This window comes from Cavia porcellus, unplaced genomic scaffold, assembly GCF_034190915.1.
Source record: "Cavia porcellus strain 051 isolate PalLab524CR breed Dunkin Hartley unplaced genomic scaffold, mCavPor4.1 scaffold_2, whole genome shotgun sequence".
In the NCBI taxonomy this organism is placed as follows: Eukaryota; Metazoa; Chordata; class Mammalia; order Rodentia; family Caviidae; genus Cavia; species Cavia porcellus.
The window spans coordinates 76,314,558-76,335,949 of NW_026947485.1; the positions used below are offsets into that span (position 1 = coordinate 76,314,558).

At 41.3% G+C, this 21,392-nt stretch overlaps 2 protein-coding genes across 4 annotated transcripts in view; both read right to left on the reverse strand.

The window, feature by feature from the left end:
* Window positions 1-217: 217 nt before the first annotated feature.
* Npm3 (nucleophosmin/nucleoplasmin 3) lies at window positions 218-2,079 on the reverse strand. Its single transcript, XM_003475014.5, has 6 exons — window positions 1,922-2,079; window positions 1,539-1,624; window positions 1,265-1,384; window positions 1,071-1,164; window positions 628-734; window positions 218-535 (listed from the first exon to the last, which is right to left on the reverse strand). Exons 1-5 carry the CDS (start codon window positions 2,031-2,033, stop codon window positions 637-639), a joined length of 510 nt encoding a protein of 169 aa, XP_003475062.1. The 5' UTR covers window positions 2,034-2,079; the 3' UTR covers window positions 218-535; window positions 628-636.
* A 989-nt stretch (window positions 2,080-3,068) lies between these two features.
* The window catches only part of Oga (O-GlcNAcase), a 36,609-nt gene continuing 18,285 nt past the window's right edge, over window positions 3,069-21,392 (reverse strand). For all 3 annotated transcript variants that reach the window (XM_063244383.1, XM_063244377.1, XM_063244378.1), the window contains 6 exons: window positions 18,315-18,400; window positions 17,250-17,354; window positions 16,172-16,257; window positions 15,704-15,896; window positions 6,835-6,994; window positions 3,069-5,148 (listed from right to left, as the gene is read on the reverse strand). In XM_063244383.1, coding sequence (XP_063100453.1) covers window positions 5,012-5,148; window positions 6,835-6,994; window positions 15,704-15,896; window positions 16,172-16,257; window positions 17,250-17,354; window positions 18,315-18,400 — 767 coding nt within the window. In that variant the 3' untranslated portion in view covers window positions 3,069-5,011. The remainder of the gene's footprint in view (window positions 5,149-6,834; window positions 6,995-15,703; window positions 15,897-16,171; window positions 16,258-17,249; window positions 17,355-18,314; window positions 18,401-21,392) is intronic.

Genomic DNA, 21,392 nt, shown 5'->3' on the forward strand with positions numbered 1-21,392 from the left:
GATAACCTCCTGCGATGGCCTCCCCCACCCGCAGGCCCTGGGAATGAACAGTGCAAAGGGAGGACTCCCTCCAGCAAGGCAGCTGGGGCCTGGGGTTGGTGGGATCCCCATTCCTTTACCAGTCCCCAGACCAAGGCCATCCTTTACGTTGCCATAGTGCCACCTGGTGGTCCCTAGGGAAACATCACCTGAGCACAGAAGAAGGCACACAAATGAGTTGCAAAAAAAGCCATATCACTTTATTTCAAACTTTATCTAAAACTGTAAAAACTGTTAAAAATGTAATTCTGAGCTTCATAAACTTGCGATTCAAAGGCAGGTGAGGAGGAAGGGTCAGGATAGAAGTTCAGAGTCCCTCCTACCCTGTAGAAAAAGGGAGCCTGGGGGTTGGTGGAGGCCAACCCAATTCCCTCCCTCCGGATCTCTCATCCAGAACTCTCCTCCTCCTTCTCCTCAAGGCAGAAGAAACATTTCTGATTCTTGAAACCTGTCCAGGAACTCTGGGCATGGTACAGGTAGCAGGCAGCTCCTGGACCTGAAAAAGCAAGTAAGGGATCAGTGTCTAGGCTCTCACCTGCCCCTCCTGTCCCCTCCCAGAAAAGCTGGGCACCCCTCCTTTCCACTCACCAAAGAGGACTAGGGCCTGGTCCCCTGCTTTTTAGCAGGAAGGATGGGGCGCAGCTCTGCTTCCTCCTCATCCTCCTCTTCCTCCGAAACATCATTGCTTATAGTAACTGGAGGACATGCATGTGCAGGAGAGTTGTTAAAGGCAGGCATTCTTTAACACTGCATGTCACTTATTTATACCCAGAGTGCTAGGCTGGTGGGGACTCCGCCTTCCTAGAGATCACAGTCTAGCTGGGAAGAAGCTCAACTACTGAACTAGTTAAGACAGGGCCAAAGGAGTTCACAGGCTTGGGTGGGACCGCACAGAGAGCACGCTAAGGAGGGCAAGCAGGTCTGGATGGGGATACCCTGGGACTAAAGGCTGGGACAGGGCAAAAAGGAGGAGGGAGGGAAAGGCTGGGTGGAGAATAACAGACAGAGCAGCAAGCCTCCTCTCTTCTCACCAATCTGGTGCCGCCCGGTGACCCGCACCGGGCCGGAGCCCGATTTCAGGCGGAAGGTTACAGGAGGCTGGAGCTGGAAGTCATCCAAACTGAGCTGGGAGGAAGACAACGATGAGGCCTGCCCGCTCCTGCCCAACCCATCTGGCGCTGAGTACCAAATCTCTCGACGCCCACACGGCCCCGACGCGGCTCACCATGGGTTGGCAAGACAGCTTGAGGTTGGCCACGGGGACTGCGATCTCCTGGTGGTCATGGTTCCGGGCCACCACTTCCACCACATTACACTCGTCCTTCGCTCCCTCGGTGAGGCACAGCTGGGGAAGGCACACGCGCGGCCTCAGCGTTTGCTCACGCAGGCTGCGCACCCCCTCGACGGAACCCCCTAAACTCGGCCCAGCCGCACAAGTCCAGGGTCTAGGGGAGGCGCTTCCCGCCAAGTGTGCGGGCAGCAGCCGGGCTCCTCCTCACCATGGTCAGCGCCAGCACGTGCTCTGCGTCGTCCTCCTCCTCGACTTTGAAAGTGAAGGATCGGGTATGGCTGGAGAGTTCGCAGCCTGCGAGAAGAGACAGAGGCACCCGCCGCGTGTGTAGCTGGCGTAAGAGGGGGGCGGCGGGGGTCTGTCCGCGCGTCACAGGCCGGACCCGCACAGGCAGGCCCCGAACACGCCCACGATGCCCGTGGCTCGCCTGGGGTGGCTCGCATGCCCCAAGCAAGACTCACGCTCCGACTCCGGCGACCGCGGGCGAAGGCCCTTGGCGCGGACTTTCAGGACCCTGCACCCACGCCCGCGGCGTGCAGTCCTGCGCACTTCAGCTCCGCTGCCCTCCCTACTTCCACAGCCCTCTCGTACCGAAAAAGAAGCTGTCCATAGTGACCGGGGCCGGGACCCGCAGGCCGCTGACACCGCCGGCTCGGACCCGGCTCTCTGGGCTCAGGAACGCGGCGGCGGCAGCGGCGGCCATGCTGCGAAGCCGTCCTTAAGCCCCACCCCGACGCGTGCGGGACCAAGCGGCTTCCGGTCACGCCCCTTAAAGGGGCCAACGCAGAGACTAGCGAGTGTGCTGTACAAATCCGTGGAGGAAGTTTAACAGGGTAGCTGAGGATTCAGTGTCACATTCATTCCCAAGACCAAGTAGGCGCCTCTTTTCTGCAGCTCACCGCAACCTCCTCTAGCGTGTCACCCAGAGCAAGCTTTCCTTAAGAGGTGTAACCACAACTGTACTGTACTTCCTTTTCCAGTCTTTCACCAACATGGGGTTCTGTGTTTCTCCATATTGGGGACTGAACCCAGAGCCCTCATACTGAACTACACTTACGGACTCCATTGTCCTCCCCACCCCTTATGTTTGCGCCGGTCTCCCTAAACTGCTCAGATGGTACTATTTGTGATGCTTTTGCTTCAACCTCCCAAATCTGGAGTCGTAGCACGGGCCATTTACCGAAGAAAAGAAAGTGCTAAGCTTTGCCATTGTGTAGTTTGCAGGAATACTCTGGCCTCTTTAAGTTCAAGCCCACACCCTTCCTGCCATGACCTTGTGGCACCGGTTCCTGAGGTGCTTCCACCATTCTCCACCGGCCTTCAGAGTGGCAGGATGCTGATGCTTGCTGGTCAGCTCCGATGGGGGACTGGGACTGCTACTCCAGGCAGATCCACTTTAAGTTTCTAATTCCAGATCAGCCCAAGAACATCCTTGTGTTTTAAATTCTTTTCTATTTCACACCATCTAGTACTTTTACCCAATCTGTCCCCTTCTGACTACACAATTGGGCAAACTATTCTCTTATCCTGTTAGATGACAGAAATTTTCTGAGCGGCTACCCTATTTTACACTCATGTTGTATCTTGAAAAGGGAGGTTTGGCTAAAAACATAAGTCTGCTTTTCTTAGCTTTTGCCTTGCCTTCAAGATCCAATCTAACTCGCTCACAGGTGAGGGATTACAGAGCAAAGGCAGGGGGTAGACAGGGAAGTAGGTGCACGAAGTACAACACAACACATAATCACTTCAAGTTTTATTTTGCCTCTTACATGGTCTTCAGATAGTTTTACAGTTCGTATTCTACAGGAACTGAGCTGTGATCTAAACAATGAAATGTCATTCCAACCTTAATAAATACTCATAACCATGGAAGAACACGGCATAGCACTTTACAATCCTAGAGTGATGAAGGTATAAGTATAGACCTGGATATCTGCTTCACATTTTAATACATGTGATCAGAAGACCAGTCAAAGTAATTAAAAGCCAAGATTAAAACCAAAAGGAACTTGTTTAAAAATCCTGATTCCGTATGAAATTGACCCCGAAAACCTCCAGATAAAATAATGTTGCAATACGTAGTCTACTAGTGCTTGAGATATATTAAAAAAGAAAACTGAGTAACATTCAATTGTCTTTAAACATTATTTAGTAGGGATCTTCTCTTCACCTCAGCCCTCAAAACTGTGAACTTGGTCTCAGCTTTACAACACACCACATCCTGTTCAAAGATTTGTACCCTACGAAAAGTAACATCTTTCTCCTTACCCATTCAACACTCCTATGCCTTGGGTAGAAGTCACTAGGTACAGTGCTGTAAGACTAGATATCCAAGTCCACACTAGTGGAGCTCTACACAAAGGAAAATAGTTCAGTTTTCCTTCACACAGCTCAAAGTTAAACAGATGATGCAAAGCTGTAGGTAAGCAAGGTAACAAAACAGTGATATAAATCTAGGGAGAAATCAGCCAGGCATGATGAAAAAACTGAATCCCGAAGAGACTACCTTCCAGTCTCATGCTTAAAACCCTTGCAAACACCAACGCTAAAATACATGAAGCTTTCAGAATCTGTGATTAAAGAAAAAGAAATGGTTGTAACCATAAAGTGTTCATTCTTTAAAAATTAGATAAAACATGCAAGAATTAAAGACAGATTTAGTTAAACCAGTAGTAATAGGTGTAGAGATTAAAAAACACCTGATCCAAGAGCAGTTAAGACCAGTCAGTTCCCTTATCCTACTTGACAGATGTCCAAACTAACATTTAACACACTGATCTTCAAATGAGGTTAATTTTCAGAAGCAACTTCATGTTGCAACAGATTGAGTCTTACGAAGTTAGGCTCTCGTACCCAAAATGGTCATAGCCTATCCCTAGTGTGCAACACATTAAAAAATAAAGCTGCTCAATACAATGGGGAAAAAATCCACCTTCCACTAATTTACAGTATTCAAAGTGCCATCCTAAACCAACACCTTTCCATTTTAAAAGAAAAAAATTACAAAAATGGTCAACAAAAGATAATCAGGTTACAGCTAGTTTATATACAAAGAATTTTACAAATTATCAATTTTAGGCTTTTGCCAAAAACTGCACTGGCCCTATGAAGCACAACATGCCCAAGCCAATGGTCACAGGAGATTACCAGCCATGGCTTTACGAAAAGCAGAAATATTGCCCCAGATTGACAATTGTTTATTCAGCTTAAACTAATGCCACAACCATTTCACTTTGAACATCCAACCTGAAGTCTCTGGAACCCACTAAGTCTTCTTTCATCTCTGTTCTGTCTCCAAAGAATGAGACATTTAATAACCAAGGAGGATGACAGAAGTAATTCTGATTCTCTTAGGTGAGAAATCCAACCACACTGGATGCAGAAAATAGTGCTGACTACATTTATTCAAGACCCTTCTCCCTACAAAAGCCCACATAAGAGGTCTTGGCACCCAAGATGAGATGTAAAACCCGAAAGAGAAGCCCAAATCTGTTTTATACAGGACTTGCAACAACACTATCTTCCTCCATCCAGAGTGGTCTCAGTGTGCGATGGGTAAACTTCAGGGTGGTGTTTCCAATTCAATTGTTGATCTGTTGCCGCTCCAGACGCTGAACAGTCTGAAGACCCCAATACCAACCACACGGCGTTAAGACTGACAGTTCACAGAGCCAACGAAGGTCACAGGCTCCGACCAAGTATAACCACATCCTTTGGAAATCCTTCCATTTTTGCAATTTCAAAACAGCCTAACTTGCTGTAAAACTCCAGAATTCTTTTATCATCTGGTCTCACTTCACAGAAAGCCCCGCGGGAGCCTAGAAATACCAATGTTCAAAACATCAATGTCCATTACAATTAAATAAATAAAATTAATATAAAGTATAACAATATACATAATAGGACCTTGTCTTTAAAATTTATGCCACAATTTAAAAATTCTTACTAATATTCAACAACTGAAATTCTTCCCCCAAAAGAAAATCTTTTGGTAAGTAAGATGTACAAGAACTCAAGGTAAGGACCAGGGTTTAGCTTAGTGGTTTAAGTGCCTGCTTGGCAAATGCAAGGCTTTGAATTCAATCCCCAGTACCAAACAAAAAAGAACAAGAAGAAGAAGAACTCTAGCATTCTGGCTGCTGATGCAGGAGGACTGCTGAGAGTTTGAGGCAAGCCTCGGCTACACAATGGAGTTCAAGGCCAGACTGAACTACATAGAATCTGTCTCAAAAAAAGAAAACTCAAAGTAAAGCATGTATCTGTTCAACATATACAAAGAACCTTTTAGGGACCTACAGGGCACAGCCTGTCACAAGTCATACAATCAGAATGCTATATATTCAAAGATGAATCTCACTTATTTGTTGTAATTCAGTTCCGAGTGTTGTACACCATTAAGGATTATCTTTTCTTACCAGGTGTGGCGGCATACACTGTCATCCCAACACTCAGGAAAGAAGCTGAGGCAGAGGGATGCAGCAAGTTTAAGGCCAGCCTGGATAACACAAAGAGGTACTGTCTCACCCATTTCCCCCAAAAATTATCTTAGAAGTTAATTAAATTATTCCATCAAAAATATATGAGGGGCATTTTCATGGATCAACAACTCTAAGGCTGGCAAATAATTAGTTGTGTAAGGTGAAAAAATTTTTTGCAATTTTCAAGTGTTTTAAAAGAGAATATGTAATGGAGACCTTAAAGAATAAAGTATTTACTCTCTGACCCTTTAGAGAAGAATTTCTCATAATAATGTTGAGAAGAATTTCTGAAGTTTAGCGCGTGCGTGCGTGCGTGCATGTGTGCGTGCATGTGTGCGTGCGTGCGTGCGTGCGTGTGTAGTACTGGAGATTGAGCTCTGGGCCCCGTGCATATTAAGCAAATGCTCTCCCACCTCCAGCCCAAAGACCAAGTTTAAATAACAAACTTGTACACATTACATTCCTGAAAGAAGTTTCTTCCTGAGCAGCATTTTTCCTTTTTTCTATTTTTGAAGTATCAGTGACTGAACCCAGGAAGCACTAAAAACTACTTCCTATTCCCTCTTATAAATTAAATTGCAATTTTCTTCCCTCAGTCTTCCAACAAGCTGGGGTTACAGGTATGCACCACCACACCTAGCCAGAGCGTTTTTTTCAATGTTAATGCAAATGCGATTTTTTTTGTTTGTTTGTTTTGTTTTGGTATTGGGGATGGAACTTACAACCTCACGTTTGCCAGACAGGCATGGCACTTATGCTGCTGAGCTAAATCCTCAGGCCCCTACAACTGCGATTATTACACTGCTAACAATTCAGAAAATATGAGAAAAGCTGGACACAGTGGCATGACATGTAGCTTAAGTTATAGCTGAGAGGCTGAGACCACTCAAAAGGTTGAGGCCAGCCTCACAGATTCTTCCTAACACACTCTAATACACATAGGAAGTTTAAATCACAATTTGCTTCTTTGCTTTTTGAGCCAAACACAGTCCTTGCTCAAACAATGCCAACTCCATAGATACTCACCATTAGCCTTCAATGAAGACAGGAGGCAAGCCATCATACTTTTAGCCACACTTGGATCAGTTACTTTTTTGTGAATATCCATCTTTATCAGAGAAGGGAAATTGGCAAGGAAAGTTTCTGGCAATACTTCTTGTTCTTCATGGAAACTCAACATTATTTTCTGCAAAAAAATTAATCTTTTGAATTTTGGCAGTTATCCAGTATCAGAGTATAGTACATATATACATTCAGTAACTCAGTAAAAGGGGAAGCAATATTTAACAACTCTTCCAGTCATTAATTAACAAAGAATTTAGTAGTATGTGATTCTAGCCTAAGTGTTTTCATTTTTAGTTAAGTTTACCTCCAGGTAAACATATACTCAGTGGTTACAGCACTCAGCTAGTATGTATCAGGCCCTAGGTTCAACCTCTAACGAATACAACAGCAGCAGCAATATAAAAAAGCATGCATATAATGTAGTAAACTAGACTGGATCTCAGAACAAAGGACACCAGTGGTAGAAATACTAAATTTTGGAATTTGTTAATATTAATGAACCAATGATAATTTCTCAGACTTGACAAATGTGGAAAACAGATTAAGGGGTGTAACTCAGGAACTCTGTATTAATTCTGCTAGTTTTCTGTAAGTCTAAGATTATAAAAAATTTTAAAACTTTGGAGCCAAGTGTGGTGGTGATGGTGGTATAAGCCCACAATGCCCCCCCCCCAAAAAGTAATAAGCACTAAGGAGTAATGAAATCTAAAGTGTGTGAATTTTGTTGTAAAAAAGAGAGGGGAAAAAAAAAAAAAAAAGAAAAAGAGCTCTAACGGATATAACAGCAAGTGTGTTTAGGGGTGTTAAATAGCTGACTGTATCAATGTTTGTGGATCATTGAACACAGCTGTTTGCAGTCTACCTGTTTGAATGTCCACCTTGTATTTTTTGATACTGTGATTTGAGGAACTATTTTCAAGATGATAATATGTAATATACTAACAGGTGATTTCTTACTGTTATGTTTTTTTTGTTTGTTTGTTTTGTTTTTTTTGTTTTGTTTTGTAGTTCTGTATTACGTGTACCCTTACACCGCTTTGGTTTGTTTTGTGTTTTTCTCTTTTTCCTCTTAAATAAAAAAAAAAAAAGAGAGAGAGGAAAAAAAAAAAAAAAAAAAAAAAGCCCACAATGCCACACCAGGGAGGTTGAGGCAGGAGGATCACAAGTTCAAGGCCAGCCTAACTACACAATGAGACCCTGTCTCAAAAAAAAAAAAAAAAAAAAACGAAATAATTCTAAAAAACGTACCACTTACTTGATTTTTTTTTTTTTTTTTTTTTTTTTTGTCTTTTTCCTTTTTATCAGTACCAGGGATCGAACTCATGACTGCCTGCTTACAAGGCAGGCGCTTATGCCGCTGAGCTAAATCCCCAGCCCCGTACCACTTACTTGAACTATCAGTGCATATAACACTAACATATACACAAAATGGTTAAGGTTAATCAGACATTAACCAAGTGTTAATTCTAGCACCCCAGGAAGCTGAAGCCAGAAGATCACAAGTTTAAACCTAATGTGAACAACTCAGTGAGACTTAGTCTCAATATATGTAAAACAAGGGCTGGGACACAGCTCAGTAAAAAGAGCCTGAGTACTATGATAGACAGACAAAACAATTATATTTTAATGTAAATATAGTCTGGAGCCTATAATCCCAACACTCAGGAAGCTGAGGCAGGAGGATGCACAAATTTGAGGCCAGCCTGGGGTATACAGATCCTGCCTCAAGTAAATAAATAAAGGAAGGCTAAGTGAACAAGCAAAAAGAAATTTGACTGGCATTAGCATGTATAAAGCCCTGAGGTTCAGTCTCCAACACCATTTTTTAAAAGCGTGTATGCAGAGTACAGTAATCTCAGCTACTTGGCAGACCGAGGCAGGAAGAACACAAGTTTGGGGCCAACCTAGGTAATTTATCAAGACCCTGCCTCAAAAAAAAAAAAAAAAAAAAAAAGAAATGTAGTTCAGTATAGGGCACCCCTAGTTCCTGATTTCAATCCCCAGTACAGTAAGGAGAAAAACATTGGTAATAAAGACAATGGTCCACTTTTATACATTCACATAATAAAATCTGTCAGATGTGGAACACAGCAACACAGCTGTGTTGCTAACTGACCGGCAAGCTACAGTGTCTGTGTAACTCCATGTAAGCAAGGCCACTCCAAGCCAGCTTTCTATTACACAGCTAATGGCAGAAGGCAAAAAGTAATACTTAAAAACTGTAAAGAGAATGTGGCCAGGAATGGTGGTGCATGCCTGTAATCCCAGCTGACACGCTGGAGGATCACTGCAAATCTGAGACCAGCCTGTGCTACAAAATGAGCTCATAGCCTGTCTCAAAAAGACAAAAAATAAAAATAAAGCAAATATGAATGCTTCAGAGGGAAGACAGGTACAAAATCTTAGAAGAGAGAAAAAGTAATATGAGAAAGAAAAATACAGTGCCGCGGATTTAGCTCAGCAGTATAGCAGCGCCTGACTGGCAGGCCCAAGGTTATGAGTTCGATTCTCGGTATCAAAGAGAGAGACAGAGAACAGACAGAGAAAGAAAGAAATACAATGTCATAAAAGACAGCCCGGGTCAGTTTACAGCTCAGTGACATGGTGCCTGTCTGCCAAGCACAAGGTCCTCAGTTCTATTCCCAGACCACCCACCCCCCTCTTCCCTGCCCCCAAAAAGACAACCCGAATATACACCTGAAAATGTGATCCTTCTGCCTCAGCCTCTGAAGTGCTGGGAATACAGGCTTGTACCACCACACAGTTGTCTAGTACTTTAAAACACAGAACGAGGTGGGACGTGGTACAACTTGCCTATAATCCCAGCATTTGGGAGGCTGGTTTCTGTTTTTCTGACAGGGTCTCAGCTCTAGGGCAGGCTGACCTTACACTCCGTATGTAGCCTGCCTCCTAAGTGCTGTGATTACAGGCATCCATTAACACTCCTGATCAGACGAATGAATCTGAGATCAGCCTACATGCTAGCAAAGTCTTAGGCTAGCCTAGTCTCAAACAAACAAAAGAAACAGGAGGAAAAAAAGCTTTTTTTTTTTTTTTTTTTTTAAACCGGTCCAGGGATCGAACCCAAGACTGCACTTGCAAGGCAGGCACTTCTGCCACTGAGCTAAATCCCCAGCCCCGAAAAAAGTTTCTTTAGTTGTATTTGTGTTTCCACCTGAAGAAAGATGATGGGATTTTAATGGGGTTTACGCTGAAAATACTATAGTCAAAACTGCATTTAGTCTAGTCACAACTGCTTCAAAAACAAAACAGAATAGAATAGCTGGGGATCTAACCAAAGAGGTTAAAAAACTCTACAACTTCCATGTTCATGGATTGTCAGAATTTATATTGTTAAAAGGGCCACACTACCAAAAGCAATCCACAGATTCAATGCAATCTCCACCAAAATACCAATGACATTTTTCACAGAACTAGAAAAACCTAATTCTAAAGTCATATAGAAACACAAAAGACCCAGAATAGCAGAGCAACCCTATTACAACAAAGAGCAAGGATGGAAGCATCACAATACTCAATATAAAATTATACTATAAAGCCACAGCATTAAACAGTATGGTGGGGCTGGGGATTTAGCTGAGTGGTGTAAGCACCTGCCTGGCAAACGTGAGGTCATGAGTTCGATTCCTGGTACCCCAAAAAACTAAAAACGAACAAACAGAATGATGCCACTCGTGGTGGTGCTCAACTAATCCCAGTATTTGGGAGGCTGAAGCAAAAGGATTGTCATGTGTTTGTGGCCAGCCTGGGCTACATAGCAAGACCCTATGGGAGGGTAGAGAGCACCAAAAACAACCAAAACAAAAAAACCAGCATGTTACCTACATAAAAATAGACACACAGACCAATGAAATAAAGAACAAAAAAATCCATATAACTATTATCATCTGTTTCTGGACAAAAGGGCCACAAAAAAGCCTCCATTAAATGATGTTCAGTAAACTAGATATTCACTTGGAGAAGACTAAAACTGTCTCTCACACTGTATAAGAAAATCAATTCAAAATAGATCAAAGAAAAAAAATGGATCAAAGATCCAGGCAAAGACCTGAAACTCTGAAAGTGCTAAAAGAAACAAAAGGCACATGCACTGGCAAACACTTCCTGACCAGGATTCACATAGTACAGGAAGTAACAGCAAGAATCAACAAATGAGATTACATCAAATTACAAAGTTTCTGCACAGCAAGAAAAACAACCAAAGCCTGGCCCCTCTTCTTCCCTGAGACCCATGCAACACAAAGGGGCAAGAGTAACTGGAGGTCGCAGTTGACACCTTGAGCCTCCACAGCAAGCCCAATAAGTGAGATGATCGCAGAGGAGCTGCAAATCGGGAGGAGGAGGAAAAATTTTTTTTTTTTTTTTTTTTTTTGTCTTTTTTGTTTTTATCGGTACCAGGGATCGAACTGACGACTGCCTGCTTGCAAGGCAGGCGCTTATGCTGCTGAGCTAAATCCCCAGCCCGGAAATTTTTTTAAAGGAGAAAAAACACCAAAGCAGTATAAGGGTACAAGTAATACAGAATTTCAAAAAAAAACAATGGTAAGAAATCACTAGTTAATAGATTACATATTGTCATCTTCGAAACAGTTGTTCAAGTTACAGGATTAAAGCATACAAGGTGGACATTCAAACAGTGAGACTACAAACAGTTGTGTTCAAATGATCCAACAAAAACTTAGTAATGGGCTGGGGATTTAGCTCAGCGGCATAAGCGCCTGCCTTGTAAGCAGGCAGTCGTGAGTTCGATCCCTGGTACTGATAAAAACGAAAAAGGCAAAAAAAAAAAAAAAAAAAGCAATAACTTAGTAATATGGTCATCTATCTTAAGAGGAGGAGGAATTTAACACAGGTCTGCTCTCTGTGCCAGCCCAGTTGCTCATGAGGTGCTCATCAACTGCCGCAACAACAAAAAACTCCTCAGCCGGGGGAAAAGTCTGTGACAGGCCCTGCACCATAGTGCTGGAGAACATGAAGGAGATGTGGACCAAGGTCCCCAAGAGTGGCAAGGGTAAGGAGTCCAAGCCAGTCAACAAGGACCTCGATGTCTCCATGACTTTCATGCACAAGGACTCGGTCACTGTGGTGCTGCAGAACCACTCATCACTGGCAAGTAAGGGCCTCTTTTCTGCTGTCAGGACCTGCTCCCCACACCATGAAGACTCCTGGACAGCCCACAGAATGGCAGACAATCTCTACCAGGCACTCTTCTGACAGGCTAGTATCTAGAACATAATGCCAAAAATTCAAATAGCCCAATCAATAAAGGCACAAAAGAAATGGGCATTTTTCAAAAGTAGTACAAGTGGTAAGTATATAAAGATATGTTCAGGAAGTTTAGTTACTAGGGACAGGCAAACTGAACTGGGATATGAAGGCGCCTCAAAAAACCATCTGATCCAGTTGTGTTTCTCCTTGCATATACCACAAGGAATGACAGTCAGCACACAGAGGGATACCTAAATGCCCATTTTATTATGGCACAATGTATAACAGAATATGCGATATCTAAGATAGGGAACCAGCTAAGATGCCTATCAACAGATAAACAGATAAAGAACATGCATACATACCCAACAGAGTACTGTTCATAAAGAAGAACAAAATTTTGTAATTTGTAGAAAAATGGATGGATCTGGAGATTGCATGTTGAATGAAATAAGCCCCAAGCATGTGGAATCTAAAACTATACTATACACATTGAAATCTCCCCAAATGTGAAACGAAAGCAGGCAGGGGAGACACAAGATGGGACAGGAGGGATGACTATAGTGCTATATGCACCTGCCAAAATAAAACCCACTAACCTATATAACCAATATGCACTCATAACGTGGGGAAAGTTTCACCATGTTTTTTTCAAAAAGCTTAAAATGAATCTGAATATAGCTTATTTTTAAAAACTGCATTTAATACACCTTTCCCACTAAACATCATACATCATAATTTAGCAATACAGCAGTCACCCTTTGCATCAGTGACTTTCACATCCACAAATTTATAAGGATCAGAAACACTTGGGGCCAGGCATGGTGATGTAATTCTAGCACTCTGGGAAGCTGAAGCAGAAGGATCAAGTTCAGGCTCAGCCTGGGCTACTGAGACCCTGTCTCAAAATAAAAAAGGACTGGGGGGATGGCTCAGTGTGAAGGTCCTGGATTCAATCTTGAGTGCTGAGAAAAAGTTGAGGGGACAAGCCAGGGATTTAGCCTAGTGGCACAGCACCTGCCTGGCAAGTGTGAAGTCCTAAGTTTGATTTCTGACACACTTCCCTCCCCACTAGCCCCTCAAAAAAGAGGGGCTGCATCTGTCCATAACAAGTAATTTTCCCCTTCTGATTACTCCCTAAACGTAACAGCCTGACAATGTGCCATTTACACTATACTGCATTAGGAGTTTTTAGTCATCTAGAGGTGATACAGAAGTTTATCACAGGAGTGATAAGATATGTACAAGGCCACACGTGTACAGCATACCATTCCATGTAAGAGACCTGACGATCCTCAAATTTTGGTTTCTCCAGGGACTGGGGCAGCCCTGAAACTACAGGTATTGATGGGTGGCCAGCTGCTGTAGACTGCGTTACCACCTTTACTCTTCCTGTTCAGGTGGTAAGCAATGACTCTTTGCCGCCATGAGAGTTTGTACTGCACACTGCTAGCCAAGAAAAAACAAAAAAACCAAAAAAAACCCACTCCAAGTTCAAAACTGGAAGTATGGTTTCTATTGAATATATATTGTTTTGCTTTGTGAAGATGAAGAACTGCAACTGCAAAGTAAAATTTAAGTGGAACGATCTGTATTACAATAGTACTCTCAAATCAAAACCTTAGCTAACAGAGAACAGTGGAAAACGTCATACTGAAAATAAGCCCTATGAGCTGGCAGAGTGTGTAGCTCAGTGGTAGAACACTGGACTAGAATGTTTAAGGCCCTGGGTTCCACCTCAGCACTCGGGGAAAAAGAAATCAAACAGGCATATACCACTTAGCAAAATTAGTGAATGCCACGGTTTGTTAAGGCATATCAGTTTCTGATTTAACAGTCAACCAACGAAACAGATAATACAGAACACAGCTGGAAATGGAGGCTAAAGTCACAATTTAAAAACTTTTATGTTCCAGGAGATGTGTTACATTCGCAGGAAACTATAAATTGCAGTCTACATTCTGACTACTATAATGTATTCTTTCACTTTCGTTTTACTTTGTGGGCTGGGGATTAAATCCAGGGGCTCTGCACAATGTGAGCTATTCCCCCAGCTTTCCCGTTTCTTAATTATACATAAAGTAATTGGTACAACTACACTAAGTAGGCAGTTTTGTTTTTTAAATTAAATTTCCAGTGATTTGTTTTGTAGTACTACTAAATCAATACCACAAAAACACCTGTCTTTTTTAATCTCTGTAAGACAGGGTCCCACTAAGTTGCCATGGATGGGCTCAGAGTCTAGCCTCCTGTGCATGAATACAAGCTGAAACTACAGGTGTGCACCACTGTACTACCTGTTTTTTAACGTATCAAGTAGAGATGAGGGAACACTGGCTTTAAATAAACTCTTTTACCATCACTAGCATGCTCATTCAGCTTTTTATTCTGCTGTTGTAACAAAAATTCTTGCATACTTGTTTTTGCAGGGGTGGGTAGTGGAGATTGAACCCAGGGCCTTTATGCTTGCTTTACACCACACTGAATTCCTAGGAACCCAATGGCTCTTGGAGACAGGCTCTCACTATCTAAGGATAGTCTCAAGCCAATTACCCTCCTTCCTCCTGAGTAGCTGGTATTATAGCCTTGTACTTTCTGTGGTCAGCTACAAACCTTATTCAAATTCCCCTACCATTTTAAAACCAAGGTCAAAATAAACAAACAAGCTTATATTTTATACCTAATTTGTACACATAGTTGCTACATGTAAGATAGTTAGGGAAAAATTACCAAAAAAAAAAAAAAGGGAGAATTGAATCGAATCCTACATAGCTTTCCAAGACAAGCATCCTGTTAAATAAACTTGTTTACAATGAAAAGGTGACACACACATACTCACATATGTTCATAGAAGCACAAAGTAATAGCTAAATCTTGATTTAAAAAATGTGTTTATATATAAAGGAGAATACTACTCGGCCATGAAGGGTAAATGAGTCATCTGTAGAAAAAATGGATGTACCTTGAGACAAATGTTAAGTAAGACATGCAAGCTCAAATATCACATGATCTCTCCTATATGAGAAACCCAAAACACGTGTAAGTTAAAAAACAAAATAAAAAACAATAGGGCCTGTAATTCTACCACTTGGGAGGCTGAGGCAGGAGGACTGCTTTAAGTTCAAGCAAGGCCAGTTTAGGCCACAGAGTGAATTCAAGGCCAGTCTGAACTATACAGGGAGACACTGCCTCAAAAAGAAAACAAAGATAATAGGAAACAGAACTTTTCGCACATGTGAAGACAATCTAGAGGGGGAGGGAAAGGGAGAATAAAGTAATTAAGGTGTGTTGTATATACGTACCAGCCTCAAACAATGACTGTAATCACGGATTGTAAACATACACTAGCAGAAATTTTTAAAATGAAGAAACAACAAAAAGGCTCTAAGAATTCTTTTGTCAGAAATTAACATAGAAACTTCTAAAATTTTATGATGTTTACTTTTATATTTTAACAAGCACTTTTCACACTTTTTTTTGTTTTGTTTTGTTTTTAATCGGTACCAGGGATTGAACTCACAACCACCTGCTTGCAAGGCAGGTGCTTATTCTGCTGAGCTAAATCCCCAGCCTCAACAAGCACTTTGTAGAAAAACCATACCTCAGCCTCTGAGAGTTCTTTGTCACCATTTGGCTTTGTGTATTTTTCCTGCATGAAAGGGATCCAAGATATTTTGCACTTTTTAATGAAGGGGGTCACATCCACAGTGCCCAAGGCATAGCCACATATGCCATCTTCATCTTCAAGGACAAAACAGTAATCCAGGCTGAGGGAAAGGAGCCCTCCTACCAATCTGCTCAGAAAAACAAAAACCAAAACCAAAAAAAGGTGAGCTTACCAACATGAATTCAGGGTTCAGTGATGCAAGGTCCAATGTACTTGAATAACAATGGAAATAACAGTTGGTGCAAAACCAATTAGAAATGCACACATACCAATTTTCAGATTTTACTAAAACTAAAATGGAATTTAAAAAATACATTTCTTTCCAGTCACCATCTCCCCTTAACCTGATAAAGCCTGGCTATGAAAAGTATCTGCTCCCAAATCCAAACAGTGATCACATACTTGTCTCCAATAAGGTCAGGCTGACTCTGAAAAGGTAAACCCACTCCATCATCATACATCTCTCTGCAAATCTTGTACACAGAAGCCTGAAAATGTAACAAATTTTTATGTATTATTTTGTATTTTATCCAACTAGAGTTTAGCAACACGTCAAAACATGGCAACAAAATATCAACAGTATCAGGCCATCAATATAAGTGTGGTCCTGAGTTCAATTCCCAGTACTAGAAGGAAAAAAAGAGTAACAATATTAGTAGTATCAAAGTGAATCTGAGTAAAGAATAACAAAAAGGTCTGTCAGACACGCACAATTTACTTTGCTAAATAAATATCTATTCATTGGGTTAGATCTGTAGAACCAGTGTAAAACAGCAAGATTCTGGTCAATACTTATTGCAAGGCAGTTTCTGGTAATAAACTAAGGATTAAAAAGCCAGCAAATTTTTTAGTTTTGGGGGAGTTTTCATTTGTTTTTTCCAAAGTCTTGTTTGTATAGTTTAGGCTAGCCTCAATCTTGCAGGTGATCATCCTGCCCAGTCTCTTAAATGTGCTGGAATTATAAGTGCCACCACACCCAGCTAAACTCACATTCTTTCTCTGAGTTCTTTGTGCTTATTTCCTCCTCCTGGGTTAAATGTATTTGGCATATTTCTCCAACAGAAGTTTGAATATTTTTGATGTTTCATTTTCAGTACTGGGGACTGAACCTTGGACCTTTTAAAAACTGACCTATACATTTCCCAGCCTTTTATTTTTTTATTTAGAGACAAAGTCTTGCTATTTCACTAAGCTGCACTGGCCAGACTCAAATTAAATCCCCCTGCGTCAACCTTCCAGAGTGCTGGGATTACATGCATATGCCATCACCCTAGGCTTTAAATTTATATTGTAAGTAAGGATAGCTCAGTTGTAAAGTGCTTGGTTACAGTAAGGAAGGCTCAGAGTTTTATCACCAGCAGTATAAAATAAAATCCATAAAAGTTAAGATATTTAAAGACACTAAAGGAATTCTTTTAACCACTGAGTTCAAAGCAAAGTTCTAAGTACACACATTACCACTCACCAAACTGATAATTACCTCATCTTTAGGAAAATACGGTCTGATAGTATAAACTTTGGAGGTAGGAGTCAGTGGGGGTGGTTGAAAAAAGAGATCATTTGCTCCATCAATTGGCAGCAAACGCTGTGAGGGGAAAAAAAGGAGATGAATTAGTAGCAGGAAGGTATCTGTTTCTTTAAATGAGTGTGCACTGCAGATTACCAACTTAACATTAACTGGCTACTGCAGGCAGACCTAAAGAAGAGGGGCACACTATGCTTTACTATACTAATATAAACACCTCTTTGCTGGGGGAGGGGAGTGCTTCTGAATAGAAATTACCCAAACTGAGTTACACAGCTTTAGAGGTATATTAATGGGAATTCAAAATTTATAAAAACAAAAACAAAAACAAAAACAACAACAAACTATTCCAGTGATGACAATGTTTTTTAAAAACCAATCTTAACTAGACCATCTTTCTACTAAAGATGGCAGAACAGAATGTCAGGAGGAGAGGTTTGGTCTGAAGAGGGTTATCTGTCCAGGAGACGCTCTATCCCCAAAGCAATGCGCTTCAGTTTGCTGTGCGCAGCAGAGCACCTGTTGGGGGGAGAAAAGTAGAGCACCTGAAAAGTCCATGAACAAATTGCAACAGCAAAAAACTTTGCTTTGTGTTCAAATTTTCACCAACAAACTATTCTTTCAGGCACATCAGATTTACAAACACCCAAAGCCTTTTCACTAACCCCTTGCATAATTAGTCATCCCGTTTTGCTCATGGAGTTTCCACTGGCAGACAAGCATGCGCGCATTGTGCATTGCGGGCGCAGATTAAAATGCTGTGCGACCTGCAAAGAAACAATGTGAAGTGTATACCTAGAGCCGCTGCGCTTCGCAGGCGCGGGGGGATTGGCAGCATCTCCTTCAGAAATTACTGTGAAAGAGGAGGAAAATTTGATTTAAAATTCTGCTATGTAACTAAATTGAATTTGGGACTAGAGAGCCTTCGGCAGACCAATCCTTCCAGCCATCTGATGCGCAACACAAGGTTTCTCATAAAACAAAGAAAATGTCAATTCAGTTGTGAATTCATATTGATACCTGGAACTCTCCTGCTAGACCACCTCTAAAGGCCCAGGGTTCTTGGTCTCCAATTAAGAACTGTGCTGAAGAATGACTACGACACCCTGTTGAGATCAGATCCAAGCGGAGAACGTTACGAGAAAGGGGATTTCCTGGGGTCTCAAATGTCCAACACACTAACAAACACTGTGGAAATAGCTCTCTAACAGTACTAACCCAGGGTTTCAGGGCAAGGCTGTGATAATAATTATTTTTATAAATTCATAATGGCATTTCAATACTGATGTATCTTTCTCTAACTAATGAAAACGATTACCAGTTGTACTCTTTAATTATCAGAAGGAAATAGTTATAAGTCCAGGTTAAATTTATGTTATTTCCTAGACAGCTGTACCAAGCTAGTTTCTTGCTCTATCGTGAAATTATAATAATAAGCTGAAATGAATGATAGAAATGAGACATTTTATTATCACAGCCCATGAAGGAATTAAACCTGTCTGAAGTCACATTTTACATTTTCAGGAAGGGTATAGGAAAGGGAAAAGGGGGGAGGGTAATCTTGTCAGAAAACTAATGTCACCAGAATTAATAAAAGAAACTTGATGGAATAAAACACAATGAGAACATTATGTTTTTAGGCAAGAACCATTCAGATTGGCTAATTATAATTACTGGTCTGACAGGTTCTGGAAACTAAGGAAGCAATTAATGCTCCTGATTTGACCAGAACCAAAACATACTTTCCTTAAAGTGTGCCAGTATCTGGTTATTCTGATCAGCCATTAAAATCTTTATGATGCACTGAACACATACATGGAATGGCAAGCTTTAAGGTCCAGAAGTCAGCATTTCTGGTCACCTCTTAATCAAGCTCAAAGGCAATCAAGCTAACAATTAAGAAATAACTAAAGCAAATACTTGGAGGTCACAAGAAAACCATCTGCCTAGTCTTCTGACAAGATGAAGCAGCGCAATATAGTTCTTTTCCATTGGAAGACAGCATTCTACCTCCTGTTCAAGTTAACGGTCTCATCAGTACAAGATAATAATGTGCTAGTCAGACAGTCCCAAAGCAAACCAAGGTTTTTGTTGACAATTCAGGCCCATTAAGAGATATTTGGGTTTGCCATATTTTAGGGGTAGGGTTTTTAAAAAACACACAAAATACAGTATTTGTAAAATAAGTATGAAATAGGGTCAAAATTTAACTATGCCCCATTCCATAACTCAGTGTGATTTACACCGCAGGAAAAACTGTACCTTAAACTTTAAAAATCAGCCAATTTCCTCTACCCCCCACTTTGAGACTACAACATAACTAGCACTTCCAAGCTATTACAATAAAAAAGCTGCATATACGAAGAGCTGTGTAAATGAAAACATGGTTAATGCCTCAGTCGCTGCGCAAACGTGACTTCAGTTCATGCCTACTGCCCTTCAATCTACCTGAGCTACCTCACAGAACCTTTCAATTTAAACTAATTAATCATGACGCGCTGTGAACATCTGCCGCTGTCCATCCAATAGTAGTAGACACTTGTGCTGAGGGTTCTCCCATCTGTACACAATGGGGAAGAAGATAATAGAAGTCATTAGTAATCAAAAGTACTGCATAGCCACATTCTTTATAGGACTGAATGCCAGCTGGACTGGAGAGAAGAGAAAAACAAAGGATTCTAATCATTAACCCCCTGAAATCACTATACAGTAGTAAAGATGCGCTGCCTGCTCTAAGCCTTTGTAGAGTTATGTGAAGGCCAAGACAATTATTTATACATAACATCTATGATGGTCTGACCTGGAAACTACATCTATATGAACTGTGAGTATTACCCCTATAATTGTATAATCCTAAGAGAAACAGTAATGTATGTACCCAAGAATAAAATTTTTAATACTTGAATTAAAAACTGAACAACCAACCAATACTTTAAGAGATATGTTCTCAAGCTCAATACTCTTAGATTTCGGGTTTAAAATTCCAAGATGCCTTGGAAATTTAAGATTTAAATCCCTGTAGGGATTAATCAAAATTCCTTGGCTAGAAGCCTGGAAGGCAAATGGTGTTATCCAACAACCAATACAGAGGTTTTTTTCTGAGCCTAAGAGCCAGATGTCTTCCACCCACAATGAGTATTCTACAGTCTCTTAACAATTAAAATGTTCTTTTACCTGTTGTACTAATATATGTGGTAGCCCAAAGAAGTTTTATATTTTCAAATTGACAGGGAGACTTATTTTAGCCACTAAGTAGATGTATCTCAGAAAAGCTGTCACTTTTTTAGTATCTAAGCGCCCCAAATGGACAGTGGGCAGAAAATGAGTAATTTCATTACCACTATGCCTTAATCTAAGCTCACAGTGTTTCAGACCATCTGTTTCACAACCAAGATGATGAAAACCCATCACAGTATTTGTGACTACTATGAAAACTATGACGTGTCTATTGGCTTTGCTGCCTGCTGTGTGCTGTATGTAAGTTCATTACATATTCCTTATAGCTGGACTGAAAACCTGAAAATGAAATAAGATCCCTGGAGAAACTTGGCCATGCTGGTGCTCTTTACCAAGTTTGAAAATTACCAGAAAGAAAAAAGTTGTTTTCAAAGTAGACAGAGAAGTCCATGACCAAAGCAGCACTTTTATGGGACTAAAATGTCCACCCTTTGCTAAAACCAATTAGGTGGTAGGGGGATAAAGAAAAAGCCATGTGAAATAATACCGAGTAGCACCAGAATAGCCTTCCACTAAAACTCGCATGCGCACAGGGCTGGGAGGATGAGTTCCTCTTGCCAGGCCCCTTGGGTTGTTACAGCAATTGTTCCATTAAACACAGCATTAATGTTATGAAGACACAGCAAGCAGCAGAAAGCCTAGAATCACATTTCATAGTGTCTCATCTCCAAATCAGACAAAAGTAACACAGTGTTCCATCCAGGAAGCATTCAGTCAGAGCAAGTTAAAGTCAGTACTTGCTAACATATTTTCAAGATATTTATGCTGAATTAGCCCAAGGGAGAAAAATTAATGTGTTCAATATAATTACCAAGACTCGCAATCTCAAGTCTTCAACAATGCCCACTTTTGCAAAGAGTG